Source organism: Zingiber officinale, chromosome 7B, assembly GCF_018446385.1.
Source record: "Zingiber officinale cultivar Zhangliang chromosome 7B, Zo_v1.1, whole genome shotgun sequence".
In the NCBI taxonomy this organism is placed as follows: Eukaryota; Viridiplantae; Streptophyta; class Magnoliopsida; order Zingiberales; family Zingiberaceae; genus Zingiber; species Zingiber officinale.
Window position 1 is genome coordinate 13118943 of NC_055999.1, and position 17128 is coordinate 13136070.

Below are 17128 nucleotides of genomic sequence, written 5' to 3' on the forward strand. Positions count from 1 at the left end.
TTTGGTAGCTTTATCTAATCCTACTTGCGATGCATATACGCTAATTGTGTTCATAGTTTCTTTCGCCACTATTATCTTAAAGGCTATAATTCTATCCCCTATTTTAACTACTCCTACAACTTCATCCTTTAACGAACTATCTACAATAATATTCACTCCATTTCTTGCTTTACTTTTTTCAATGTACCATAACTTAAAACCTGAGTTCTCTATCATCTTTACCTTCTTGCTTATCCATTTTATCTCTTGTACACACAAAATACTAATTCTTCTCTTAATCATCATATCTACTATCTCCATTGATTTACCAGTGAGAGTCCTATGTACCATATTTCAAATCTTAGATTATTAGTTTTCCTATTATATTTGTTCTTATCTAATGTATGGTGTGAGAACTCTTGCTTATTTAACACTGCACCCAAGTTCTCATGGAGATGTAGAGGTCCTTCCTGATATGTTACAGTCAAACCCTGTAATGCGAACTCTTGCATATTTAGCACTACACTCGAGTTCCAGAGATATAGTGGTCCTTGCTGAGACGTTATAGTTGGACTCTGCAACACGTTCCTTCCGAGGAACAACCTAACATTAGCACAATAGTTTAATGGATTCATTTATTGGATATTTGTCATAGTTTTAACGTTGGCTGGCAACCTAACGCAACCCTCCTCCTTTATCCGGGCTTGGGACCGACCAAGACTGGTCGTCATGGGCGGAGTTTATAAAAAAAATATTATGATACTTCAATAAAAAAATCGAGATAGAGAAATGCAGTCCACTCAACATATAACTTTGAAAGAAGATCACAAAACCTAGAGGAGGGTGGTTGTTGGTGCGGTTTTGCACTAACAATCTAACTCAGGTTTTGATGAATGACAAGTAAGTTAAGTTAGATTTTTTTGTGATCTAACCACTTGATTAAGTGTGCAGGAAATCTAGCTAGGCCAACGGGCTGACCGGATAGCTGGTACGAAATCCAACTAGGTCGATAGACCGACTGGATAGCTGGTACGAAGTCCAGATAGGTTGACGGGTTGACCGGATATCTGGCAAGAAGTCCAACTAGGTCAACAGGCCGACCGGATAGCTTGCATGAAATCCAGACAGGTCGACTGGCTGACCGGATGTCTGGCAAACTGGTAAGTTAAGGTAAGTCACTGGACCGGCTATAGAAGGCGCCTTCCACAACCTATATAAGGCAGGCTCGACCAAGCAACCTATTGTAGGACCGTTGGACCGGCTAGAAGGGGGGGTTGAATAGCCCTGTAAAAAAAAACAAAAGCAACCCTTCTCGAACTCTTAAACTAACACTTGTATAAAATTAGCTAAGCAGAAATACAAGAAAGAAACGAGGCACAGTGTTTGACTTGGTTACAACCGGGGAGGTTGTTAATCCAAGGAAAGTGATCGCACTAAAAACTCCTTCGGGCGGAGAAGCCTCTTACACCGGTGAAAGCACAAAAACAGAAGCTAAACTAGAACAGTGAGCGCATAAATGTTTGGAATGCTAATTATTGAGTTGATTAAAAAGCTTCTGGACCAAGGCTATATTTATAGCCTTGGTCGGGGCTCCTGGAAGGGTTCTGGGCGCCCCCCAACGTTCAGATCGTGTAAATCATGATCCTGGTCAAAATCAGGGTCCGGGCGCCCGGAAGAGTTCCGGGCGCCCCGAAGCCCAAAGTCAACAGCGTTGACTTTTTCGTCCGGGACCTCTTCTCTGGTTCAGTCCCTCCTCGCTTGGGTGATCTCTGCCATCCGGAAAAGGGCTCACCCAAACCTAACTTCCGGTCTTCTCGAGCGAGCTTCCCTCCAGCTTCTCGTCCCTCGGAATCGCTGCGTGTTTCCTTCTCGTCCGCCGGCGTACTCATCAGCAGTCTTCGTCCCTCGGACGCACCGCGTGTCGTCCTTCTCGCTAGCTGCGTCTCTTGCTCCCCGAGCAATCTTCCGCTCCAGCTTTCGTCCCTCGGAACCACCGCACGCTTCCTTCTCGTCAGCCGGTGTACTCTTCCGCAGCACCTCGTCCCTCGGACTGCCATCCTTCTCGCTAGCTGCGTCTTCCGCTCGACTACCTGTGTTCCTAAGCTCCTGCACACTTAGACACAAGGTTAAAACAAATAGGACCTACCTTAACTTATTGATCACACCAAAACAACATTGGGGTTCCAACAATCTTCCCCTTTTTGGTGTGATCAACCCAAGTTAAGCTAGGGTTAAAATAGACATAAAATAGAATTAAGTAAATTAACTTAAATTGCAATTTAAGTGTAAAAAGATAGAAAAAATTAAATTCATCTGTCTACCTCCCCCTAGACTTATACTTTCCCTTCTCCCCCTTTGATCACAAAAAACATGGGGTTCCAAGAGAAACAATCTAAGGGTTAAAGACTTAGAAAAAGTATTTCTAAAAAAATTCTAAGTTTTTTTTTAAGAAATTTAGAAAAATTTTCTAAGTAATTTAAGCTGGGATTTCTAGTTTCAAGAAAAAATTTCTTAACTTAGGAAAAAATAATTTTTGAGAATATTTCAAAAAAAAAATCAAAAAAAAATTCTAAGTAAGTCAATTTCTAATTTGAAATAAAATGTTTTGAATAACCTTTTTCAAGCACTAATTAATTCTTGTATTAATGCTTCATTAGTAAATTAATTAAACATTTATTTCAATATTTTGGCTTCCAGGTCGTGGAGGCACTAGGCCTTCTTGGTTATTGGAGCAATAACCACTTCCTTAGACAAAGCCTCATAAAGAAATTCTTTGTTTAATTTTATCACTTAAAGCGCTAATTTTAATTTTAAAATTAATTTAAGCATGATTTAGGAACCCAATATAGGTTCCAACCTACTGCATTAACTAAAAAATTTTTAGGGACATATTTTCTTGAAATGTTCCTAATTTGTCCCGGGTGATATCTAAAGTACCAATTTAAATTATTAAATCTTCTAAAATTAGTTTTAGATGAACATGCATAGTTTTTTAAGTTGTCTATTTGAATTTTCAAATTTTGATTTTCTAATTCTAATTTTTCATTTTTTAATTTTAATTTATCTAATTCTTCTAAAAGACAAGACTTAGCTAGAATTACTTTTAAATTTTTATTTTCACTTTCTAATTTGCAGCAATCTTTTGTTAAAAATTTAATGAACTTAAACATTTTATCGGGAGGAAGAGATCGTACCTGACTTATCTTGTTGATCTCGTTGTTCGTTTCTCCCCCTGAGCTGCTGCTTTCTTTCAACGTGTCTCCCCCTTCATCTATGCTCTCGATGCTCATTTCGAAAGAGCTTGAATCGCAGTCGTCGTCTTGATGGCTCGTCATCAGTGCGAGTCCGGAGAATGCTTCGACTTCCGATTCGGACGGCGTATCGTCCCACGTCGCCTTCAGGGCCTTTCGTTTCTGGATAGGCTTCTTACCCTTCTCCTTGTCTTTGTTCTTCAGCTTGGGGCAGTTGTCCTTGACGTGCCCTTCTTCGTCGCAGTGGTAGCAGCAGATCGTCCTTTTCTTCTTCCCCTGCGGATGGTTAGTAGATCTAGATTTACAGAGTTTTTTAAATCTTCTTACCATCATTATCATTTCCTCGTCATCGAGAGAGGATTCCGACTCAGGTTCTTCTCTCGAAGCTTTGAGGGCAACGTTGTTCTTGGGCTCCTTCATTCCTGCACATCTTGACTCATGGACTTCAAATGTTGAAAAAAATTCTTCTAATGAAATTTTTTCTAAGTCCTTAGAAATGTAAAAAGCATCTACTAGTGATGCCCATTTTGAATTTCTCGGAAATGAATTTAACGCGTACCTGAGCGAATCTCGGTTACTTACCTTTTCTCCGAGATTCGTGAGTCCGGTGATGATTTCTTTTATTCTGGAGTGTAGATGTGCGACTGTCTCGTCTTCCCCAAGTCGCAGGCTGGTGAGTTGATTGCGAAGCAGATCTCGTCTAGCGAGCTTGGCTTCGGACGTACCTTCATGCAGCTCGAGGAACTTCTCCCAAAGTTCCTTTGCGAAGTTGTATTTACCGATCCTGTTGACTTCTTGAGGCGGAAGAACGCTTAGCAGATGGTACTCTGCTTTGCCGTTCGCCACGAAGTCGGCCTGCTCCTTTTTTTATCCATTTATCTATTTCCTTGTCCTCTGGAGCTTCAAAGCCAAATTTCATTGTTAAAAATAATTCAATATCTGTTGTAAGAAATACCTGCATCAGTTTTTTCCAGGTAGCGAAGTCCCCTTCATATTTCGGTGGGTGGATGCTTGGTCCGGCCATTGCGTTGCTTCGTTCGGCGGTTAGTCCTCCTGAAGCGCCTCAGCTCTGATACCACTTGTAGGACCGTTGGGCCGGCTAGAAGGGGGGTTGAATAGCCCTGTAAAAAAAAACAAAAGCAACCCTTCTCGAAGAACTCTTAAACTAACACTTGTATAAAATTAGCTAAGCAGAAATACAAGAAAGAAACGAGGCACCGTGTTTGACTTGGTTACAACCGGGGAGGTTGTTAATCCAAGGAAAGTGATCGCACTAAAAACTCCTTCGGGCGGAGAAGTCTCTTACACCGGTGAAAGCACAAAAACAGAAGCTAAACTAGAACAGTGAGCGCACAAGTGTTTGGAATGCTAATTACTGAGTTGATTAAAAGCTTCTGGACCAAGGCTATATTTATAGCCTTGGTCGGGGCACCTGGAAGGGTTCCGGGCGCCCTAGGGGGATAAAACTTTATCCCCCAACGTTCAGATCGCGTAAATCACGATCCTGGTCAAAATCAGGGTCCGGGCGCCCAGAAGGGTTCCGGGCGCCCCGGATGGCTCCGGGCGCCCCGGACTGTTCCGGGCACCCGGAGCCCAAAGTCAATAGCGTTGAATTTTTCATCCGGGATCTCTTCTCTGGTTCAGTCCCTCCTCGCTTGGGTGATCTCTGCCATCCGGAAAAGGGCTCACCCGAACCCAACTTCCGGTCTTCTCGAGCGAGCTTCCCTTCGGCTTCTCGTCCCTCGGAATCGCTGCGTGTTTCCTTCTCGTCCGTCGGCGTACTCATATGCAGTCTTCGTCCCTCGGACGCAACACGTACCGTCCTTCTCGCTAGCTGCGTCTCTTGCTCCCCGAGCAATCTTTCGCTCCAGCTTTCGTCCCTCGGAACCACCGCACGCTTCCTTCTCGTCTGCCGGTGTACTCTTCCGCAGCACCTCGTCTCTCGGACTGCCGTCCTTCTCGCTAGCTGCGTCTTCCGCTCGACTACCTGTGTTCCTAAGCTCCTGCACACTTAGACACAAAGTTAAAACAAGCAGGACCTACCTTAACTTGTTGATCACACCAAAATAACCTTGGGGTTTCAACACCTATAACAATTTCCATACAAGCTACTACGTGTCCATTTGAGGCTTCGACTGCTCCGGGCTCCTGCTACAACTCTGCTACAAAGTTGCTGCATCCGACAACCGCTCTGAGGACTTCTGATCATGACAAGCAGACCGACTCCGACACAAGCGCTTTCACATCAATTCCTAAAGTGTCGATAACAAGATTTCTAGTTGTAATTAAATTCTGCAAACGAAAAGTGTAGTCTGTTACACTTCTCCGAACTTTCTCTGTACTCGATTCGCTCTTCCAGAGGTACCAGAAGAGGTTTTTAGTGGATTACCCATTGATAGGTCCGCAAGATCTGGATCTTGGAGTAAGAGTCGCCGAAGGCTCCGAACCAAGTAAAACCACTCGAGTTTCCTGTGTTGTTCGCCCTTTTAATTTTCACTGCACATACTCGTGATTTCAAAACCAAAAAAAATATGACTTTTTAAAAATCACGTGATTCCCCCCCCCCCCCCCCCCCCTCACGTGTGTAATCGATCCAACAAGTGGTATCAGAGCGGGTTCTGCTCTGAATTGGTACAATTACCAATCAAGTTGGAGGAATCATTTTTAGATTTCTTTGTTTTTCACATTCTATTTGAATTGGTAAAACTTTACCTGTTCAAATAATTTTTTCGTTCAGTTTTAATTTGAGATTAGTGCAACACCTCTCAAATTTTTCTACATTTTTATATCTCAAACACTTCTAACCAAGATCAAGTCTTGGTACCCTATTTTATTTTTTTTTTCTATAGTTGTGAAATGGCACAACTTAAAGGGTACAACATCATTCGTCCTCCCCTATTCAACGGTGATGACTTCCCGCACTAAAAGGAGAGGATAGAGGTATACCTAAAAACATACTATTGACTTCAAACGGAATTCCAATGGTTCAGCATTTATTTAAAAGAGATATAATTCTTTCTAAATTTAAATTTAATATATTATCTATACACATAATTTACAGGTACATGATAAATATAGGTATAGAAAATCCATAATGAATAAATTTAACATCATTCTTGAGTATATATTTTTTAAATACGTGTCAAAATATAAGTAAAAGAAATACAAAGTTAAGTATAATTACTCTTAAAATTAACCTCATTTAAATTAATATATAATATATTTTCTATCTAATTAAGAACTATCTATAATATATCGATCAACATCATCTATATATAAATGTGTAGTATATATATAGGTAAGTACATAATCCACTTTATTAGTATAAAATATTTAAAATTAAGTATATATATAATTTAATTGGATATAATTAGATAAGATTATACATAAATGGTGAATTGGTATAAATTAGAAAGTTAAATAAATATTCTCTCACACAGGAATTATTGATAAAGTTAAAATTTTGTATTGAAATTTGAAGATAATTTAACGGAAGTTCTTTTGTAAATTTAAGTTTCTATTTATTCAAAATAAAATAAAATAAAATTTAATCATGTGCATTCAAAGGAAAAAAAATATTTTCTCACGCAATTCAGAAAATTTCCAATTAATTTGATATGTGTACCTAATTTCACTTAAAATTCTTTAAATAAAAAGTTCATCGGTTTTACCAAAAGAGCGGTCATATTTTTTTTATTTATTAAAAAAGCTATTTTTAATTTTAAAACTATTAAAAAATATTAAAAATAATATTATTTCCTTTGCCAACCTCCTAAATTTCTTCTCGTCGTTTTCCAATACATTTCTTTTCTTAGGATTAAAAAGAATATTATATTTTCTCATATCAAGTTCATCTATATGATCTCATATTAAGTTCACAGTTGACTTGTTATTTTTCCATACAGATTTACTCTGAGTTTGATATGGTCCAATATTAAATCTATTTTGGGTATGATATTGAAAATATCAGACTCAATATAAACTTAATATTTTCTCACATCAAATTTAATGTGAGCCTGATATAAAAAATATCAAATTTACCCTGAATTTGATATTAGACCCACTAAGGGATGTATTAGAAAATAATATCTAGAGAGAGAAAATTTAAGCCGACGGAAAGGATAGGAGTGAATAATATTATTTTTAATATTCTTTTTGATAATTTAAAAATTAGATGTCCCTTTTAGTTTCTTTATTAAAGAAACGTGGCCGTAGATCTCCTTGCTCACTGCCGTTTTTAATTCTAAAATTTCGCCAATGGGCTAGCGCGAGCTTGCCCAGCCCAATGGCCCAAGATCTCATCACTTTATTTATTTGGTCGATATTTAGTTTCTTAGACTTTAGGCGAGTGAGGTGGCGGGAATGACAAGTGTGATGTGACACGAACTCTGATCGGTCCAATTCAAGACGGAGCTCAGATCAAAGTTGGACCAACTCTTCCGATTTCAACTCAAGTCAATTTGGCGCATGGGAACAATCGACGCCTCTCCTAAGTCTAGAAGCGACATGCTCCCCCTCTCAACTTAAGAACGCATCTTTCGCCCCATATGAAATTCTTAGCTTTATCAGTGTGGACGGTTATAATAGAGGCAATTAGGGAAAGACGTACATCGATTACAAAGGTGCACCCAGGGTAGAACCACCCTTGAGTTAGGATGGGCTCCCTCCCACCTCTTTGCTTTTTTTTTTTTTAATTGATCCAGAAATTAAGCAACGCATGAGATTCAACTATAAAAGAAATAAAGAATCAATCAATTAATTAAATTCATTGATTAGTTACTTGAATGATCCTGTTTGTAAATGTTGACGAGTGAATCATCAGTGAATTAACTTTGACGTCAACTTGATCGAAAATCACTAAAGAATAATGAGGATGGTAATGTGATTTTGTAAGCACGGGGAAGGTAATCCTGAAAAGTACATGTGTTTATACCTTAGACTCTGAAAAGTAATACTTTTTATATTGAGAAGACAAACTTTTTTCCTTATAATCCGATTTTCAAGTTATTATTATTTAATTGCTTAAATAATCCAAATTTTATTTATGTCGTTGTCTTTTTTTTTTTTTAATAATCTAAGATTTACATGATGATTATCATTTTTCTGAAATAATCTGAGATGTCATGTAAGCATCCAGAAGGCAAACACCTAAAAAGATAGAGTGCTGAGGACCTCGAGGACGCCCAAGAAGTCGAGATGCTGAAGAAATCAGGGACGCCCAAGTAGTCAGGGTGCCAGGGAAGTAGGGATGCCTAAGAATTTGGGGGTGCCAAGAAAGCCAAAAGTCGACTCGATTTTCCTTTTGCGTGAATCACCATCTAAGCAGGATTACCAACCTCCCTTATTCATGTGACACCCTCTGATTACCCTCTAGATCAAAGTCTCCATTTCAAATTTAGTCGAAGGAGAAGAGAGTCCGATTGACTGGATTATTACGTGATCAGAATAATTCCAGATGCTTGACTGCCTAAGCCACATGGCGGATCTCTTGCGTATTAAATCTCAACACGCCTCAATCATTATGTTTTTAAATGCAACCACTATTTTTTAACACATCGTCTACTAGATTCCTGAGCCCCAAATGCACAAGTGTATTTTTGAGGTTGTATCACATTAATATGATATAATCCACAGTAGAGAAGACTAAGTGCCCTTTACCAGGTAATTTATTACTTGGATTTGATTTGTTTCATGTGCTTAATCCTATAGTTAGAAATTTATCCCATTCATGTAATAATAGAGATCCAACTGTGTTTATTAAGCGAGTCAGCTTATATTAGCTCAGATAAGAATGTCTTTGCACATAATCATTGATTCTGGATTAATCGTCTTTCGTCGTCTTCGTCTATGAGCTCTCCTTCCTACCAGTAAGTTTTTTAGTTTGTCCATGCAATTCTTCTTTTCACCAGTCTTTGGTAGTCTAGAAGTGCACTTCATGGTCGAGGAATTTTCTTCTGTTCTCTAGTATAGATCAACTACATCAAGCTTTACTAATGCATCCTTGGATCGATTAAAGACTAATTATGGGATTCCTGTTGACCATCTAATAGGGCTTCTGAATGGTAACGACCTGCTAGACTGTTGTTGGATTGATTACGCACGTGAGGAGGTGAATCACGTGATTTTCAAAAACTCATTTTTTTTTGTTTCGAAATCACGAGTATGCGCAGCGAAAATTAAAAGTGCGAACAACACAGGAAAACATGAGTGATTTTACTTGGTTCAGAGCCTTCGGCGACTCCTACTCTAAGACCCAGGTCCTGTGGACCTATCGATGGGTAATTCACTAAAAACCTCTTCTGGTACCTCTGGAAGAGGGAATTGAGTATAGAGAAAGTTCGAAGAAGTGTAACAGACTACACTTTCCGTTTACAAAATTTAATTACAACTAGAAATCTTGTTACCGACACTTTAGTAATTGATGTGAAAGCACTTGTGTCGGAGTTGGTCTGCCTGTCATGATCGGAATTCTTTAGAACAGTCGTCGGACGCAGCAACTTTGTAGCAGAGTCGTAGCAAGAGCCTGGAGCAGTCGGAGCCTCAAATGGTCGCGTAGTAGCTCGTATGGAAGTTGTTATAGGTTGCTTGGTCGAGCTTGCCTTATATAGGTTGTGGAAGACACCTTCAATTGGTCAAACTCTATCTCGAATGACTCGGCTCTTATCTGCGACGACGTCCAAGTTTATCCTGCGGAAGGCGCCTTCCATGACCATGGAAGGCTCCTTCTATGAATAGTGTGAAGGCGCCTTCCATAACCATGGAAGGTGCTTTCAAGCATTGTTCACCCGAAGGCAATTTCTCTCTTTTGTCCTGCAAAACAATGTTAGTCCAATAAACCTGCAAGACAAGTGTTAGCATAATTATAATTAAAGAGTAGTAATTAGTTCCTAGCATCCCTGGACTAAGAACTAGTCAAGGTCTCAGTTTAAGAATCCTAAATGGACCTAAACTGGACTGATGCCTACTATCCCACCAACCGGGGCGCGTTCTCACTTAGTCACTCTCCTCCAGTGACTTACCTTAATTTGCTAGTTTGCCAGACATCTGGTCAGCCCGTCGACCTGTCTGGACTTCATGCCAACTATTAGGTCAGCCCGTTGACCTAGTTGGACTTCTTGTCAAATATCCAGTCAGCCTGCAACCTATTTAGACTTCGTACCAACTATTCGGTCGGCCCGTTGACCTAGCTGGATTTCGTACCAGCTATCCGATCGACCCGTTGACCTAGCTGGATTTTGTACCATTTATCCGATCGGCCCGTTGACCTAGCTGGATTTCCTGCACACTTAATCAAGTGGTTAGATCACAACAAAATTTAACTTAACTTACTTGTTATTCATCAACATCTGAGTTAGACCGTTAGTGCAAAACTACACCAACAATCTCCTCCTTTTTGATGCAATAACAACTTGGGTTAAGTTAGGAAAAATTACACAAAAAAAAATAGACAAAGAATATGGTTTAAGTTATTTGGATTTAATTCGTTTAGAGTTTGCTAACTTAATCAACTTAACAACCCTCCCCTTTAGCATTCATCTAAAAACATGAATAGATATTTAAGCAAAATATGTGCTAAGAAAAGTAAAAAAAAGGAATTTGTACAATAAATAGTTTTCAGGATTATTTGAAGGAGGAAAAAAATGTATAATCATAAAAACTTCTCAAAAAATATATTTTATAAAATATGTTCAAAATTAGTTTTGAAATTACTTAACATTTCAAAATGATAAAGAAAACAACTTATTGAAAATTTTAAAGTTAAAAAAAAATGGTTTTGAAAAGAACCTCTTTAAATTTTTTTTTAAAGTGTTTTTAAGACATTTTGTAAAGAATGAAAAAATTAAAGATATTTTTTAAAAACAAATTTTAAAACACTGTATATTAGTATTTTCACAAGGCTAATAAAGTTGAAAATATTTCTAAAATCTACTAACAGTAGAAACTTTAAGGGTTACCAACAAGAAATTTGAAAATGCCAAGTTCTCCAAAAAAAAAAAAATTAAAAGCTTTTAAAAACAAAAAGTTAAAATGCTAAGTGTTGCAATATTTAAAATTATTTTTAAAGTAGTTTGGAAAAATTGAAATAGTTTTCAAAACATGTAATAATTTTAAAAATAATTTTTGAAAGAGTAAAACAAAATTTTGTTAACTTATTTGTCCTCTCCCTGAACTTGAGATTACTTCAAAATAATCTAATCAACTATGAATTGTTCTTAATTATCTAATCATTAGTTACTAACTAACTATCAGAAGATAGCAGTGTTCACTTGGTTAGTCAAGTTAAGTCATTTTATCCAGTTAGTGTTTGACTAACCTGGATTAGGTAACTTGATTGCTATAAATTTGGTATTTAACACCCAGACTTATGTTGATGCACTGATATAAGCATCTTAAGTTTAGGTAATATGCCTATGCATTGTTAGAGTGTATACGAAAAGTCTAGCTTTTTGTAAACATTTATTTTTGAAATAAAGAATCACATTGGTCAAATGTCTACATTTATATGCTAAGTGAAGTTGTTCAATTAATTTATATTGTATATAACATGGTGTGTGATGTCACACACAGAAGATCATGTTATCAATTTTTTATAAATTATAAATAGTAGCTCATGACTAAAATGAAAAGGAACAAACCATTGGAATAGTTGTAGTGTAATTTGGTATTAGTTTATCTTAACTATAAAATTACACTAGTACACTCAGAGTGTATTGAGTTGGACCATTTAAGGTAAGTTCTTTTTATACTGACTGCATAAAAGAACAAGACCTTTATTATTATGGAAGTGTGTGCTCTTAATCTTGATATAATAATAAGCACATATATCTAATATTTATTTCTTTGACTTATCAAAGGGTGTGATTTAGTTCGATAAATCAATAGGCCCGATAAGTTGGAAAATTATATTATTTATAGTGTGTGTTGTTGATTATAGAAGGAAATTGTGTCCTAGTAATCTAGGTTGATGATGTCCCCAAGAGGAGCTCATAAGGATTGTCATGTAAACCCTGCAGGTGGACTTAGTTTGACATGACGATAAAGTTGAGTGGTACTACTCTTGGAGCTAGATATTAATTAAGTGAGTTGTCAATAACTCATTTAATTAGTGGGCATTCTATATCTTAAACATAGGGAAACCAACACACTCATGATAAGAAGGAGCCCAAAATGTAATTTGTAAGGGGTAGCTTCAGTTAGTTTCACTAAGCCAAATGCACTTGGTCGAAGCTATATCTTCCTAGACATGCATAGACAGAGCTTCTCTAACCTACTATCATCCAAAACTTTACTAGTACCATAGGTCAAGTTAAACTTTTGACCCTATTTAGCCTATTCCTAATTACCCTGCTGAGTAAGTTATTGATTTTGGAGGTGCCAACTAATTTGGAGTCTCCCCTGAATTATTGAATCTTTTGAGTTAAGTTTTGGGTTTACGTCGATTAGTTTTATAGTTGTAGTATACTTGGTTATAGTTTTTGTTTATATTGTATTTATTTAAGTTAGGTTTAAATAACTTAAGGTTTTTCTTTTGTTTTGTAATTATTTTTGAAGATTTAACTTTAGAGTTTAAGGGAGAGTCTTTTGATTTATATAATAAATTTTATTTTTAGGTATGTGATACTGATTGAATCCTACTTGCGTGGTTAGACACGCTTTCGGAACTTAAGCTTTACTTTGATTTTTATTTTGGTTAACTAAAGATATAAAGGATTTGTTGGTTGAGCTGGGCTTATATTTGAGTCCGGACTTGTTGTACACAACTCTTTGTGATCCAAGTATTATATCGAGTTACTTGGATCTAGTTGTGAATTTTTGTAGTAACTCTTTTAGTTTAATTGATTCATTTTTTAATCTGAAATTATTCTCCTCAAGTTTTGCAACTTCAGTTGGGATTTCATCTTGAATTGGTTCAGTCGTTGGTTCAGTCGTTGCACTTAATTTTAATTGTTAATTAAGTTTGTTATCTTCTTTTGTTAGTTCATTTATTTTATCTCAGATATAGTTAATTTTTTATTCAAGCATGCAATAACTTTAAAAACTTTCAGCTTAATCCAAAGTATATCTCATTGGAACATTCGGAAACGAGTACGGACTTGTGGCTTGATTCGGGTTCAGACCCGTCATCCAATTCGTTCTTCGATTCTGTTTCGTAAACCATCAGCGCGAGGTAGTTGGAGTGCTTCAGTTCTCCACCATCTGATTCATCTTTGGACAATTCATCCCACATTACTTTGAGGGCCTTCTTCTTCTTTAGATTTGGGCAGTCGGTCTTGTAGTGCCCCTTCTTGTTGCATCCAAAGCAAGTCACATTTTTGTTGTTAGAGTTGGAGGTGGAGTTGATCTTCTACAAGTCCTTGCTGGTGAAGTTCTTCTTTCTCCTGGTGAATATTTTTCTTACCAAGTTCACCAGGTGTTCTTCATCATCTGAGTTTGGGTTAGACTCGACTTCAGGTTTCGACTTGGATTTGGACTTGTCTTTTGATGACCCTGCAATATGAGCAAGACCTTTCTCGGATTTGGTATTAATCTGTTCGTGCAGTTCTAGTTCACAGAATAATTCATCTTGTTTTAACTTTAACAAGTTCCTCGAAATCTTATAGCCATCCACGATGGATGCCCATCAATGCATTTTGAGGAAATGCGTTTAAGGCATATCTTATCAGATTCCGGTTCTCTAATTGGTGGTCGATTGTGCGGAGTCCATTGAGATGTCCTTTTTCCTCGCGTGTAGATGACTGGTAGTCTCACATTCCTACATTTTGATATTAAATAATTTATTTAAAAATAAATATCTCTTTATTACCTTTGCGTCGTTGGTTCCCTCGTGCAGTTCTATGAGCTTATCCCAAAGTTCCTTGTGCGTTTTCACGTGGGCCGATGTGGTTCAGCTCTTCTTTTGTTAGCCCACACTAGATTGTGTTGAGGGCTTTGAAGTCAATTTGTGTTTTTTTTCTTCATTTCCGAATTCTAATTTTCCGGGTCCATTGGAATTTCGACATTGTAGTCGACTGGAGCCTTGTACCTTTTTTAATTTTTTTACCTATATTTTGTGACTGTCCTTCAAAATATATACACAAGTAGTGAATTAAGTAAATTTCTATGAATTAAAAAATTGAAATAAATATTGTCTAATAGAGCGATCGACGGCAAAGGTAAAAATTTGCATGGGAAAGTTTAGGGTAATTTGCCCCCAAGAACTTGATCATTTTATTCATGAATCAAATTGGCCACTAAGGGACAAAAGGAGGAAACATAAAGTATCTTATCCACTCGATGGGCTTTGGCAGTTGAGCCCATCATTGTCCCCACTCACCTTCTCTTCAACAAAAAGCCAATTTCAATCGCTTTAAAATGGATAATGACTCGTGTGAAATTGTTATGATATTAATATTGCAGTTAAATAAAATTAAAAGGACAAAACTGAAAAGTTTATTAAATCGCCAAATGAGCGTTTTTTTAAAAAAAATATTTTAAAAAAATCAAAAGTGTGTACCCTTTTTAATTTCAATATTATTATAACAATTACTATTAACTATTATAATGGTTAACAACTATTTAATAATTACTGTAATGTATAACAGTTAATACAATACTATCATATTGTAATAACTACTGAGTAATTTTTATAATTATATAGTAACTATTTAATAGTTTTTATAATTATTTTTTTAAAAAAATTGATAAAATTTAAATAATTGTAAGTTGATAAAGAGTATTTTGATATGATAATATTCAAGATTTAAAATTTATGGCTCAAGATTTTAATATTTAGGATTTAAAATTTTCTTAACTATGTATTTACTTAGTAACCTCTAGAACTTTTTAAAAATAATTTTGATTAATTTAAAATAATTTCATTAAAATTTAAATAATTTTAACTGAATTAATAAAAATATTTTCATATAATAGCATTCGAATCTTTAAGATTTTAAAATTTAGAATTTAGAATGTATATAATACTTAATAAATTCTAGATCTTTTTAAAAATAATTTTAATTAATTTAAAATAATTTTGATATATATAAATAATTTTGACCAAATTAATATATTTTAACATATAATATTCAGAATTTATTTATGACTCAAGAATTTAAATTTTAAAGTTCGAGATTTGGTTGAAGTGGCTACTCAATAACTTTAACTTCTATTACTATTTCGATAAAATAAGTATGTAATAATTTTTATAATTATTTTAAAATAATTTAATTAATTTTAAAATAATTTTAATTAAATTAATAAAATAATATTTTAATGTAATAATTTTTTATATACAGTAATTTCACACAGCGACTACGACTAACTGTATTATAACAGCGACGGAGTAACTACTCTAATATATGATAGCTAGTCTATTATAACCACGCTGAAAATAAATGTATTTTCGAACAACGGAACGTTTTTATTTATTTATTTATTTATTTATTTATTTTTTAAAGGAATGTGATGATTTGATAAATCCAAGCTCTTTCGATTTTTTGCACAAATAAAAATACATAAAAAATAATATTTTGAAAGTGTAAAGGAGAATTTTGGAATCCAAAAAAACAAATAAAAAATATCCGTATATTTTATATTTGCAATTGTCCGTATAATGATCTGGTTAGGGCGTCGAGGAGATCCGGTCGACACGAAAATGTTTATAAATTATAGTCCATCAAACCAAAAGCACGGAGATTCTCACACCCCAAAACCATGCCTATTTCGCCAGTCCTATCCAATCCCCATCGATATCAATCTCCGCTCTCGGCAATCGCTTCTTCTTCTTCCTCAATCTTGATCCTCCTTTCCGCAGTCTCCGCTTCTTTGTTGGTGCTTTTGCGGTGCTCGCCACAGTAGTTGTAGGAAAGTGTCGATCTTTGAGGGGGAGCTCGTAGGTTGAAGGAAGGGAGAAAGGGGGGAAAAGCAAAGAATGGCTGCCGGAGCGGCTTCATCGACGTCTGGGATCTTCGCTTCGATCTGCTTGCTGCAGTCAGCGATGGCGGCGACCTGCGGCGCGCTGATGATGTTCTACTTGAACGAGATCGCGGTGGTCGGGCACGGGCAGGAGACGGCGCGGAAGCTGCAGGGGTCGACGCCGCACGACCAGCTGCTAATCCAGACCTCCGACTCCTTCGCTGGCTTCCTCCTCTTTGCCATCGGGCTACTCCTCTTCATGGTCTCCTTCGTCAAAGACCGTGACTTCCAGGCCTTCTTCGCCAAGGGTTGCATCCTCCTGCACGGTGCCATGGCCCTTTGGCGTCTCTTCTTCGAGCGCCGCCTCGAGGACCTCGCACGTGTCTGGCCCCGCCAGATCGTTGGCGACCTCGTCCTCGGTCTCTCCTGGGTTCTCTTCCTTGTGTACTCTTGGAGAGAGAAATACGACTGATTGCATATCGCTGCAACTAAAGGTACATCCTTTCTGTATGCCTGTATCCCTATGCGAGAATGAGTTTCTTGTGAATCTATTGTTTTTTTGCGTTGTGTAATATGCTTGCTCTTGTGTAATGGTTGCTCTCTTTTCATTCATAGCATAATGAACATTTTCACGAGTTGTTTTGCAATGGTTCTTCTGTCTTGCCCATCTCCTGAAGCTTTCTTGCTATTGTTATTTTGTCGTGTACAAAAATAGATTGGATTAAGTGTGAACTTGTTGGTGATCAAATGAAATAGTTCTCTTCCTTGGAAAAAGATAATGAAGTGTGCTCCAAGTCTACTGTTTCAGCCTTTGCAAAAACCTGGAATGTCGTTGTATCCAGTAGTTTAGTCTATATGATTCTTCCATCCTCTAATTTGGAATGACCTTACTGTTAAAATATCAGCTTCCCGACTTCTGAGTGTGAATTACCAAGTCGTTTGTTAAGGATGATTAATGTGTGCTAACCACATTGCTTGATTTGGGAAAGAGCCAAGTATATTTT

General features: G+C 36.8%; 1 protein-coding gene across 1 annotated transcript; it reads left to right on the top strand.

Moving 5' to 3' along the window:
• Positions 1–15878: 15878 nt before the first annotated feature.
• Positions 15879–16771, top strand: LOC122005356. Its single transcript, XM_042560377.1, has one exon. The coding sequence runs from the start codon at positions 16141–16143 to the stop codon at positions 16594–16596; it is 456 nt and encodes a 151-aa protein (XP_042416311.1). The 5' UTR covers positions 15879–16140; the 3' UTR covers positions 16597–16771.
• Positions 16772–17128: the final 357 nt, after the last annotated feature.

Bases quoted from the DNA above. Each gene is read 5' to 3' on its own strand.
- LOC122005356 (XM_042560377.1), top strand. From the start codon at position 16,141: ATGGCTGCCGGAGCGGCTTCATCGACGTCTGGGATCTTCGCTTCGATC.